This window comes from Suricata suricatta, chromosome 1, assembly GCF_006229205.1.
Source record: "Suricata suricatta isolate VVHF042 chromosome 1, meerkat_22Aug2017_6uvM2_HiC, whole genome shotgun sequence".
Taxonomy (NCBI): domain Eukaryota; kingdom Metazoa; phylum Chordata; class Mammalia; order Carnivora; family Herpestidae; genus Suricata; species Suricata suricatta.
The window spans coordinates 99,220,337-99,233,095 of NC_043700.1; the positions used below are offsets into that span (position 1 = coordinate 99,220,337).

The 12,759-nt window shown below is 39.9% G+C and overlaps 1 protein-coding gene across 2 annotated transcripts in view; it reads left to right on the top strand.

Moving 5' to 3' along the window:
- Positions 1-10,206, top strand: part of SEC24D (SEC24 homolog D, COPII coat complex component) — a 100,713-nt gene extending 90,507 nt beyond the window's left edge. For both annotated transcript variants that reach the window (XM_029941571.1, XM_029941578.1), the window contains exons 21-23: positions 813-1,004; positions 3,840-3,929; positions 8,980-10,206. In XM_029941571.1, coding sequence (XP_029797431.1) covers positions 813-1,004; positions 3,840-3,929; positions 8,980-9,120 — 423 coding nt within the window. In that variant the 3' untranslated portion in view covers positions 9,121-10,206. The remainder of the gene's footprint in view (positions 1-812; positions 1,005-3,839; positions 3,930-8,979) is intronic.
- Positions 10,207-12,759: the final 2,553 nt, after the last annotated feature.

Genomic DNA, 12,759 nt, shown 5'->3' on the forward strand with positions numbered 1-12,759 from the left:
CATTCACCAGTAAACAAGAATATCCAGTTTCTGACCACTCTGTCTCCACCTCATCTGTCACCACCTGGATTCAAGCACAATCATCTCTCCCCTGGACTACTGCAGTGCCCTCCGAACAAGCCTTCATGCATGCACCTTTGCCTCCTCAGTCTGTGTCCGGCATGAAAGTTAGAGTGATCCTCTTAAAATAACTGGATGTCACTCCACTGCTCAGAACACTCTGGATTTTCCATTTCAGTAAACACCGAATTTCCTACTGCCTTGGCCTGGTGTCATCTATTCTATCTTCCCCTCCTTTCCATCTGACCTCATCTTCTGATCCTGCAACATCTGAGACAGACTCTTGCCTTAGGACCTTTGTACCAACTGTTCTCTCCGTCCGGAATGCTCTTCCTCAGTTATCCCTATGGCTCCTTCTCTCCTCTCTTCAGGTCTGCTCAAAAAAGTTACCTTCCCACAAGCCTCCTTGGGCCTCCCTATTTAGAACTGTAACCACCAGCACCAGCACCGACATGCCCTAGTCCACTTTCCTGCTTCTTCTCTTCATAGCACTTAATACCATTTAAAATTCAATGTATTTTACTTTCCATTTGTTGCTTCTTTTTCCTTCCAAAAAAAATGATTAACTGTTCAAGGCAGCTTGAACAGTGATTGTCTAATAACTAGAATAATGCCTGGCACATGGTAGGCATTCATTAAATGTGTCTGGAAGGAATGAAGGGAGGAGGGAGGTGAAAGGAAAAGCACGGAGGGGGGAAGGAAGGAGGGGAAGGAGAGCACACTCACTAAGTCTCTTGCCTTTGCCTGCACAGCACACGTTAGATGTCAAGAGTACAACACTCCCCGCTGCTATTCGTTGCTCGGAGGCCCGTCTCTCAGAAGAAGGGATATTCTTATTGGCTAATGGTCTACACATGTTCTTATGGTTAGGAGTTAGTAGCCCACCAGAACTGATCCAAGGAATATTTAATGTGCCATCTCTTGCACATGTCAACACAGATATGGTAAGTTTTTTTTTCCATTATTTTTTGTGGTAACATACAATTTGAATGTTTTGTCTTCTCATTCAACCATATAATACAAAGTAGAAAAAGCAATAAAGCATGCAGTTCTGTACAAGAAAGAGAATTTCATGTTTTAATGAATAACACTGAGGTGGTATAAAGTTATTTGTATAAAGTATTATCAAACAACCAAAATACAGGACTTTAAATAAGGATTGTCAGAACTTCCAGATCATTTGCTGTGTGTTAGTCACTGTGCTCTAAATACTTTAAATACACCACTCCATTTAATTCTGTCACAAATCAGTGAGACAGACATCATCATCAACATTTTGTAGATGAATCGATTGAGCTTTGGAGACAAGTTCTTTCAGTTAGCAAGTAACAGAGGTAGAAAGTGAATACAGTTCTTACACTCTGTACTCTTCCCTGGTATTGAACCGAATATTCAAAAGAATGCAGAAATCTTGCAACCACGTTTAGCTATAGACTAAAATTGTGTCAGATTAATGAGTTGCAAAATAATAATCTCACAAAAATAGGTTATATTCCTTTTGTTTTAAATAAATTATATACTCTCATTACAAAAGAGATTGTGGATTTGTTATAAAATGAATACAAATGACTTTATTTTTAAAGTATCCTAGGAAAAATCAGCAATTGTAATTGTTTGAGAGTCAGTATTTATTGCAAATCTTATTTGTAGACCATTGTTGTGTGAGCACCGTTGCTCTGAAGGTTATTGTCTTACTGTACTTGATGGTGGATTTTTTTTCAATGCACATGTAGAACTCAGCAGGCCATTTGCTCCCTGAGGCCTCACTTGTATGATGGCAAGATGAATTAAGTCTCCTTAATTCCCTCAATTTCTGTTATGAAGGTAAATACATGATGATATCCTGGAAGAATGAGCAGGATCAAAATTCCAGCCTACGTAGGTGGTCAATTTAGGGAGCTGCATATCTATTATGAATGTCAAAAATATATTTTAGGGGCACCTGGGTGGCTCAATTGGTTAAGTGTCTGACACGTGACTTCGGGTCAGGTCATGATCTCACCGTTGTCATCTTAGACCTCGAGTTGGGCTCTGCACTGGGCGTGGAGCCTGCTTAAGATTCTTTCTCCCTCTCCTTCTGCCCACCCCCCACGTTCACTCTCTACCTCTCAAATATATATGTATATTTTTAAGAAATTAAAGGTGTCCATATCCCATTAAGAAACTATTTCTAAAGACTTAGAAATAGTAAGATCTTTGCATGTGGTTAAAATTAAGGAATGATTAGAAATACAATTTTTTAAAAATAAGAAAGATAATTCAGTAAGCAAAGAATTATGAATCTGAAGAATGTTTATATAAAATTTAAGGAAGCCTCCTCATCTGTCACAATGTATTGTTAGATTAAATGTTAAATGCATATTTGCTGAATTGAATGTACATATGAAATCACCAAAGTCTCTCTACCACAGAGCAGCAGATTGGTTGGTTTGTAATAGTGTGCCTCCTCTTGACCTTCTTCAAAAAAAGTAAAACAAAAGAAAAAGCAAATGTCGCTTTCATTTTAGAGACAGTTGGCACCTTGAAATATATATGTGAGATATATTTACGTTATTTGTTACATAAAAAGATCTATCTACCTTAATGTCAAAAAGTGCACATAGGGGATGGAATGTGAATATAAATAATGGATTTTCCTCCCTCCCCCTTTTTTTATACAACTCCAGTGAAAAATACTGGCTGTGATGTTTTCCTGAGACTTGAGTCTTTGTGGTAATACATTCTACCTTGTTGTTGTTATTGTTTTAATTTTCCCCCATTTATTTTATTACAAAAATTTTTTATGTTTATTTAATTTTGAGAGAGAGAGAGTAAGAGAGCGTGAACAGGGGAGGGGCAGAGAGAGAGGGAGACACAGAATCCAAAGCAGGCTCCAGGCTCTGAGCTGTCAGTATAGAGTCTGACACGGGGCTCAAACTCACAGACTGTGAGATCATGACCTGAGCCGAAGTCGAATGCTTAACTGACTGAACCAACCAAGTACCCCCTTTAAAAAAATTTTTAATGTTTATTTTTGAGAGAGAGTGCAAGCAAGGGAGAGGCAGAGAGAGAGGGAGATAGAGAATCTGAAGTAGGCTGCAGGCTCTGAACTGTCAGCACAGAGCCCAATGCAGGGCTCAAACTCATGAATTGTGAGATCATCACCTGAGCCAAAGTCAGAGACTTTACTAACTGAGCCACCCAGGTGCCCTGCATTTTACTCTGTCTACTGGAGGAAATGAAGTTCAGATCCTTCATGTTCCCTGGAGGCCATGTTCAGTTGGATAGTTATCTTTTATAAACTATTAGCCAGATTCCAGGGACATCTCAAGGGGCACATTCCCCTTGAGAAATCAGCATTTGGTGGTTTGTTTTAATCTTGGAACAGTGGTATTTGGATGGTGTTTTCTAAACATGGTCCTGCAACTGACACCCTGAAGAAATAAAGTACATCCTTTCCTCCCATGACAAAGCCTTCAAAGAGACATCTTACAGAGGGATTAAACATCACGGTGAATGATCTGAAGATATCTTTTGCATAAAACATATACTCATTGTGTCATTTAAGTGAGGTGCATTTGTCAAATTCCAGAGAATGATGTTTATTTTCAAAAGACAGAGAGTTAACTGGTAGAAATGCATGCCAATTTTAGTGCATTTTTTCCACAATTTTTGGTTTTTAGGTAAACTAAGCCAAAAATTAAATATATGGTGTAGAAGGATGTTTTTGTAACTTTAACATTCTAATAATCTCACTATCAGTAATGCTGAAACTTAAACTTCGATTTTCTCAAATTTAGACCTTACTGCCGGAGGTTGGAAACCCATACTCTCAAACAGTCAGGATGGTAATGAGTATTATCCAGCAACAGAGGCCATATTCAATGAAGGTACGAATGAGATTTTATTTTTTCCTTGTTTCAATTTTTTTAAATTTTTTTATTTTTAAATTTATTTATTTATGTTCGAGTTAGTTAACATAGTCTAATATTGATTTCAGGAGTAGAACCCAGTAATTCATAACTTACATATAACACCCGTTACTCATCCTAGTAAATACCCTCCTTGATGTCCATCACTCATTTAGCCATTTATAGAATATAAAAAATATATAAATATAATAAATATATAAAATATATGTAAATAAAATATATAAAATATAGAATGTAAAATATCTATAACTCAGGAAAATTACTAAGTCCCAGCTACTCTCCCATCTTCCTTCTCAAGTTCAATATTAGAGTTTCCCGGAATTTGAAATGTACAGGTGATGATGGTTTATTACTGCGCTGTTCCCTGCAGAGGTGTAAGACATTCACCTGGAGGCAGGCCTTTACAACGTTTAGGATATTATGGGCCATTTTCCCCAGAAACATAAATATGATATTAATCTAGGTCAATGTCCTTAACTGTGAAAGGTATTCATACATGCTAACATCAACTTTAGGCAGAGCTTAGGTAAGCTGAACTAATGAAGAGCTTTGTAACTTCTAGAGTGCCTCGGTGAGCACAGAACTTTTCCAGAACTGTTTTCACACCACATAGCATCTACTTGGGTTTAGTTTTAATTTTTTTCATGTTTATTTTTGAGAGAGAAAGTGAGAGAGAGAGAATATGTGCAGAAGGGGGGGAATCCGAAGCAGGCTCTGCACTAACAGCACAGAGTCTGATGCGGGGCTCGAACCCACGAACCGTGAGATCATGACCTGAGCTGAAGTCAGACACTTAACCAACTGAGCCACCCCGGTGCGCCTACTTGGATTCAGTTTTAGGGCAAAACCTAGAGGTGGAAGAGAAGGCTCAAACTAAACACATTCTTTACATGGCTCTGAATGCTCTTGAGGCATGTAGTTAAACCTAAGGTCTCATGAAACAAACATTGAAAAACACTGGTATTGAGTGCATAGCAACAATGATCCATGTACCTCTATCGCAGCTGTGGGTGCTACATCCCCACAACCTGCCCCATTTGCAGAGAAGAGGCTAGACTAGACATAGCGATCATCCTTGTGACCAAGAGCCTCTCCTAGGAAAAATAAAACTTGTTTCTCTGCTTTATCTCTCCTTCTTTAGTAGTGTCTTACCAAGGTCATGTTATCTTGAATTATAAAAATATCTGGGGGGTGGGGGGCGCCTGGATTGCTCAGTGGGTTAAGCGTCCGACTCTTGATCTCAGCTCAGGTGTTGATATCTGAGTCAGAGTTCAAGCCCTGCATTGGGCTCTGCACTGGGCATGAAGCCTACTTAACCAATCAATCAATCAGTCTGGGATTAGCTCTGAATATATGTGAAAAAGATAAAAGCAGTTGCACATTAAATAATTTTGGCTTAAATACTTAAATCAGATTTTATGTGCCACTTGCAAATGTGTCTGTTGTTTATGAGATTTCTTTGGCCTCTTCAAAATACTATCTGTATAACAAATTTGGAAATCTAAGATCTACAGATGTTAGAATTGAAAGGAACCTAGAAGATACCTGATTCAACTGCTGACTCTCAGCTCCCTCCACCACCATGTAACAGATGTGACAGTGAGACTCAGAGGCGCTCCCTCACTTGCTTACTGTCTCACAGCTCGATCAGGGCAGATGCAGGTCTAACTCCAGGGCACTTAGCATTGTACTTTCGGCTCTGACATTTGAAAGTAGACCACAGAAAGGAAATAAAAACACAGGTATAGAATCTTTAAATCTCTTCTAAAGAGTCAAGGTTGAAGAGGAGGACAAAAACTGAACCAGAAGGGTCAAGAACAGCAAAATCAAATCCAGAAGGCGCTGCTGTCTTCTAGGTTACACTAATTAGGTTTTCAGACCATCAGCCCTTTTAGACCTCATCATTACCTGCACAGTCTTACATTTTGGGGGGAACAAAAGATTTCTATCACAGTATATCTGGGAAGATACCTAAACCGAACGTCTTACTGATAAATTCTAGTCCTGCCCTGCTCAAAGCTCTCTGTGCTCCACATGTTTGCCATTCTCTTCTTCTTTATGTGTTTTCTAGGTTACTCCCCTCCCACTGGCTTCTTTCTAGCTCATAAGCTATTCAAATCTGCTTTCATTGAATCTTCTGTTTCTCCAAGATTCTGCTTCCCTTTCCTTTTATTTCATTCTACAAATTTGTATTAAATGCTAGCAATGTACCAGACATTTTATTACCATGTTTCTTGAAAAAAGCCATTTGTTAACTGCTTACATTTCCTTATTCCCATGTCTCCAGTTATCTGAAAATGTCGACTGCTAAGAAATTGATTCTCAGTCCCTTTACAACATTTACAAAATCGAATGCTGCCTCTTTTCTCAAATGTTCTCTTCTGTCAGCTTTCAGAACATCATATGAGGCTCATCTTATGAGGCTTCTTTCTCACTCAACTTTTTCTTTGGCTTCTTTTCATTTATCTGTCCCTTAGGAAGAGTTGGGGTTCCCCTAAGTTGTGTTCGTGGCTCTCTTCTCATTCAGCTCATTCTTTCTGGGCCATCCTAATCACTCGCATCATTTATCTATTTCTTATGAAATAAGGCAAGCGATGAGAAATGAGAATGGCTTTTGAAATGCATTGATTCCTTACAGCCACTGGTACTGTGGCCTCCAGAATATAAACTGGGACCACTTGAAATAGTCAATACTTCCATGGAGAGGGTACCTAGAGGCTGGGAAGGACACCAGCAATGATTATTTTAATATTCTCTTCCTACTCTACAAGGCTGTGTCCCTCCTCATAGAAATGTAAAGGGAGGAGGGTGATAAAATATGGATTTCCCAATCCACCTCAGTATTTTTTCCCTCTTCTTTGTGTGGCCTAAGACCACCAGCATGTCAAGATAGCTAAGACAGTTTGCCATACATCCATGAATCTGCTTTATGAGACCATCCACTATAGTTTCTGTGTCACCCTGGAATGAGTGATTCATTCAAGTGGTTCAACTTTGTAGAGACTCAAATGGTAGAGCAGGATATTTGTTACTTAAAGCTCAGTTTCTCCCAAGGCTGAAATCCATTTCCTATTCTATTTTCCACCTCAGATCATAGCCAAACACACTTCATCAAAGGGGGTTTTACAGTGAGCATCATGGGAAAATGGCAGCAACAGAGAATACCCCTCATTTGTGTAGTATGAACTTCTTCCCATTCATTTCCATCAAGAAATTAAATTCTAAAGAAATTGGATCCCCACATTTTCTTCCCTTCAGAATGTCTCATTCTGCCCAGTCTCAGCCTGGGCTGTTTCACTGAGGCCAGACACGTTGTTTTTGCCCATCACGGCCAATAGCAGAATCCTAGTGGCATGTGGGAAAAAGTGGATAAGACACCAGGAAAAGGAAAATGGCCTTGGCTTCAGGCTTACCAGGATGCAAGTCTTAAACTCCTTTAAAGAAATTTCCATCGAAGGTTGGTTTTGCTTCCCCACGTTGGGGTGGAGCACAGCTGTCCACATGGCTGTTCCAGTGCTGCCTCCCCTTGCCAGGCGGTGACCCGGACAGCCAAGACCTCACACGTGTCGGTATCCATGTAGAATTAGCCGAGCTGTGCGGTAGCAGCAGCAGTCTTGTATTTTTATCAGGTCAGGGGTGGTTTAAAGCTTATCAACCTAGGGCTCAGGCCAAAGTAACATAAAGGAAAAATGCAGACTGTGTTGACAAAATTATTCTACTTGCTAAGTAAAGCAAAAGTGGGGGGAGGCAGGCCCTCCTAGTCAAAGTGGCATGTGCCTTCCTCGCTGCAGCTGGTGACTGCAGACCTTCCTGGTGGTTTCCCATGGTGAGAAAAAGTGAGGGGATGCCATCGCTCCTCTTAATTATCCAGGAAGTAGGCAGAGGGGCATTGTTTTGCATGTGTGGCTCCATGAACTCCACTCATACCTCAATCAGACCATCAGATCATCATCTCTGACCTCCTGAAATAGGAGGGAGAAGGGACCAGCTAGATAGAAGGCTCCAAGTGTTCATGACAAAGCTGCCCCCTCCTAGGCTTCTTCCCCTAGAGCAGCGCTGTCCAAATAAGGCAAGCTGCGGATGTAGTTCGACATTTCCTAGTGGCCATGTTAAAAATGTAAAAAAGGTCATTTTAATAATATACTTTTAATCCAGTATCTCCAAAATACTGTTTCCACATTTATAATCAGTTACTGAGTTTTGCATTTTCTTTTTCCTACTACGTCTTAGAAATCCATTGCGTAGTTTACATTTACAGTACAACCCAGTTCAGACTATCCTTGTTTCAAGTGTTCAATAATCACATAGAGCTGGTGGCTACAGTACTGGACAGCATGGCTCTAGGGAACTGCTGTGAGCAGGGAACAGGGGTCCCTGGGCAGTCCGCCTCTGTAGCGCCTCTCAGAGCTCCTCCCCTTCCACCATCACTGCCGGTAATTCAGATCCTGCCATCTCCCCCCTTGATGCCTCCGTGCTTCCTACCTCGCTTCCCTCATGTCATGATGCTTCTGTATGCTGCCAGTTCAGTCTCGTCATGTGCTGCAGCACTTTCCCTGGATCACAACCCCTACAAAAGCTTAGACTCCTTAAGGTAGTTTGTCCCTAACCCTCCACTGACTGTAAGACTATTAATTCACATGTTGCCGTGTCTGTCTTTGGCACACAGTATGTGGCACACCACTATGGGATGCTCTCTAAACCCTTCCCCACCCCCATCCTTAAGGAAATTCGACCTTATCCTTTAAAGCTCAAGTGATAGTTAACTACCACTGTGATGCCTCTGACATAATGCTTTATGTTGTGTCATTGGAACTTATAGTTGTATGTCTTGGGTTTTTATGGTTTTGGGGTCAGTGCCTCTCTCCACTCTGGATAATAGGCACTTTCCCATCATTTTACAAGGCCTCACACACAGTGGACATTATATAATTTGGGTGAAATTGAAGCATGTACAGTTGAGCCACATTCAGAGAGTGTTTATAATCGCCTACCTTGTTATCTTTCCTAGCTGACCATAGTAAAGCAGCGAGAGCAGCCAGAAATGGTTTTCCGACAGTTCCTGGTAGAAGACAAAGGGCTTTATGGAGGATCGTCTTATGTGGATTTCCTGTGTTGTGTTCACAAAGAGATCTGCCAGCTGCTTAATTAACTGAATCCTCTCTATCGTTGATGTTGCATTTCTGAGGAGATCATCTCCTTCTTGGTGCCTAATTCTCCAGGTGGTAACAGGCTAGTTTTGATTTCTTGCTCATTTTCAAAATAGCTTTCCACGACGACATTTAGGACTTCGGCTTTGGTGCTCAGGTATAAAGTCAGTGAAGGTACAGTGGTACCTTTTAAAGGGAACAGTCTATTTCTGATTGCACAATTTTTAACTGTTAAAACTGATACCGTTTGCATTTCATGAAAGGCCTACTTTACAGAATTGTAAACATTCTTAATTTTCTTTCTTTGTGCTAGACTTATAAATTATTTTTCAAAATGTATAGATTTGGGGTAAAAAGTTGTCTTGGCTCTCCCATTTGCAGTGAGGGGAAAAAACAATTTTTACATTATACCTGATTTTTTAAAACCATGTGCACCCATAGAACATGTTTTTCAACTTAAGGTTTGCATAGCAGACTTTTAATAACCATGGAATCTATTTGGTAGAACAATTTGTGTTCTACATTTTTTTTTCATAATTATATGTTGTGTTTGTTAGAACTATTTTCCAGTTGTTGTTTTGTTTATTAAACTGTCTTTATCTATATTCCCAATTGTTCTCTGTACAATTTTGAGGGTTTCTACCTGTATATAATGGATCCTAACCAGTACCAATAAATCACTTCATATGCTCTTACTCAACAGGTAGAGATCATTTTTTAGGTATTTTGAGATTTTAAAATGAAACAAGGGTCGTACTGTATCTTGGAAAAAAGTTTTTTAAATGGATCACCAAGAAAAAATTGGGAAAACTATTTTTTTTGAGGGTTGGGAAGTGTTAAGTGAATAAACCAAATCTAGGAAATACCAGAGACAATGTACTTGAGAAATGCATTTTTTAAAATTCTCTAATATGTCCTTGTGGGTGAATAATAGAAATGGGTTATATGAGATCATTATTCATGAATATCTATAAACCTAGGAGAGTGGTTTTGAATGCAATGACACAGACATCTGTCCTGTATCTGCCCTATTCAACTCTGACACCAGTGATATGAATAAATAATAAGTTAAGTATGCTGAGTACATATAATGTCGTAAGAAGTACACTATGTGTTTTGTGAACATTTATTCCTCATAACAACCCTAATCTTATTACCAGCCCCATTCACAGATAAAGAAATAAACTAAAGTGAAGAAATCAGGACCTTCTCTATGACTGCCTGGCTAGTAAGGTTTATTTATAAATCAGTAGATGTCATGAAATTGAGTAGAATAACAAATACGCTAACAGAACTAAAATATCTCCTCATGTTAGCCAACTGGCATGATGGTTCAGACCGACTTGGATGAGTTTAACAAGAAGAAATGTATGATCCTGAACTTGTGTCCATAAAAATGCACATGCAGATGCTCCTTGGAAACAATGGTACTTAAAACAGAACTGAGGGAGTTTGTCAGCATGAATCTGTAGTGAGTTGAAAGCAAATGTGATCTCAAGTTACTCTGTTACAAGAACAACCTCCCAGATGAGTATAGCTCCCCTGAGGTGAAACCACACCAAGATGCGCATTCAGTTCCAGGCACGGTGCTCTATGTGAACTAGAAGCCCAGAGCACTTCCTGGAGTCACTGGAAGATAGCCTCTGATCGCCCTGTATGTTCCCTTGGGTATAAAACCAGGAACAATACCTAGAAGTGACAAGGTGCCACTCAGGTGAAAGAAGAACCTACTAAGAAATTAGATGCTCTGGGGCACCTGGGTGGCTCAGTCGGTTAAGTGTCCGAATTCAGCTCAGGTCATGATCTCACAGCTTGTGAGTTCAATCCCCATGGCAGACTCTGTGCTGACAGCTCAGCACCTGAAGCCTGCTTCAGATTCTGTGTCTCCCTCTCTCTCTCTGTGCCCCTCTCCTGCTCATGCTCTGTCTCTCTCCCTCTCAAAAATAAATAAACATTAAAAAAACAATATCTTAGATGCTCCAAGTATGTGCTGTTCTGGGAGGTAGTGTGTTCTGACTTACATGTTTAATGCCCCTCTTCTATGTGCCATGCTATGCCCTCTACTGGAGAGACAGACAACAGTGAGCAGCACAAACAAAATCCCTGCTGTCTCTTTAATTACAGTAGTTTTCATAAATGCTGTGACATGCCATAGCATTTTATTTTTTCATATATAAATTTTATATTTATACATTTTATGTGTATATCTATATCTAAATTTATAATATATATTTATATATGTAACAAGTAAAATCAGGTTTATGTGATGTGACCTAGTCTAGCTAGCAGGCACGTATAGTCAGTAAAGATTTCCCATTAGATACATTAAACCTGGGGCCTGAAAGAATTAGTAGACATTAGAATATTGTTAAATATGTCTGAAGTCTCAGAGTGGGAGACAGCCCGCATCACCCTTTGAAGAAACTTGCAGAACTTAAACTTAGCTGGGGCTTACTAGGGAGAGACAGAGTGACAAAAGATAAAGCCTATGGGAGGAAGAGTGAGTCCTGGTCAAGGGGGAGTTTAGATGTAATCCGAAAGCAAAATGAAGACATTCAAACTAATTTCAGTAAAAGTGACAGGATGCTCTTTAGGAGGATCACTCCAGGGTTGTGAAGTGGTAGAACTAGAAGCAGAGAGACCATATAGGAGGTTGAGGAGTCCACTTGGGTATATGGTGGCCTACACTAAACAACGGGTTTTGTCAGAGGGGGATGACAAGATGAAGTTAGTGATGAAGAAGGAAGTGTCTGAAAAGATTTCCGCTTTGGGCAGCTGGGCGGACAATGGACCATTCCCTCAGAAAGGAAACACTGGAGTAGATGCGGATTGTGCGTGTGTGTGCATCTCTGTGGGCACAAGAGGCGGTAGTTTACAATTGTCCGTGCAGAGATAGCTTGCAAACCATGCAGCTGGAATAAACTATACATAAAAATAAAGGCCTGAAGCTCAAGAAAGAGCTCTGGGCTGGAAATTTGCGAGTCAACTACAGACAGAAAAAAGAAATAACACAAGATGACAAAAACCCTGAGGAGACTGGGAGAAGGGCCAGAGAGGAAAAGAGGAAAATCTGTCAAAGAGGATGTCACAAAGCCAAGGTAAGAGGGGCGCATGAAGAGAGTGGGGCAGCCAGGTTAATAGCCTTCCTAGAGGGAAATTAAAGACTAAAAGGGTTGTTGGAATTAGTAAAAAGGTCATGGGTGAGTTTGGTGAAAGCAATTTTATAGGGTCAATGGACTTGAATGCTACATTTGAATATGTTGAGCAATGGGAGTCAGAGTGGAGGCAACTCAAGAAAGGGATGAAAGTCACAGAGGAAGGACAGGATTTTCTTATTTTAAGACAGTTGGGGATTTGACATTTAAATGCTGGTGGAAAGAAGCCAGTATTATGTTGGAAAAATAAATAGTGGCAGTACTGTTTCATCAACTCCAAAAAATGTTGAAGACTAAAGACAAAAAAAGATTTAAAAGAACAAGATTCTTGGAAAGCAGAAGATAATATAATGCAGAGTACAAATACAGATTAATTTTCAATGGGAAGAAAAACCCAATACATAATGGAAGTGCTCCAATAAATCTTGAAGGACCACTTGCCAAAAATAGTGCTTTCTAAGGTGTTCTGAAATGGTACATCCCGTC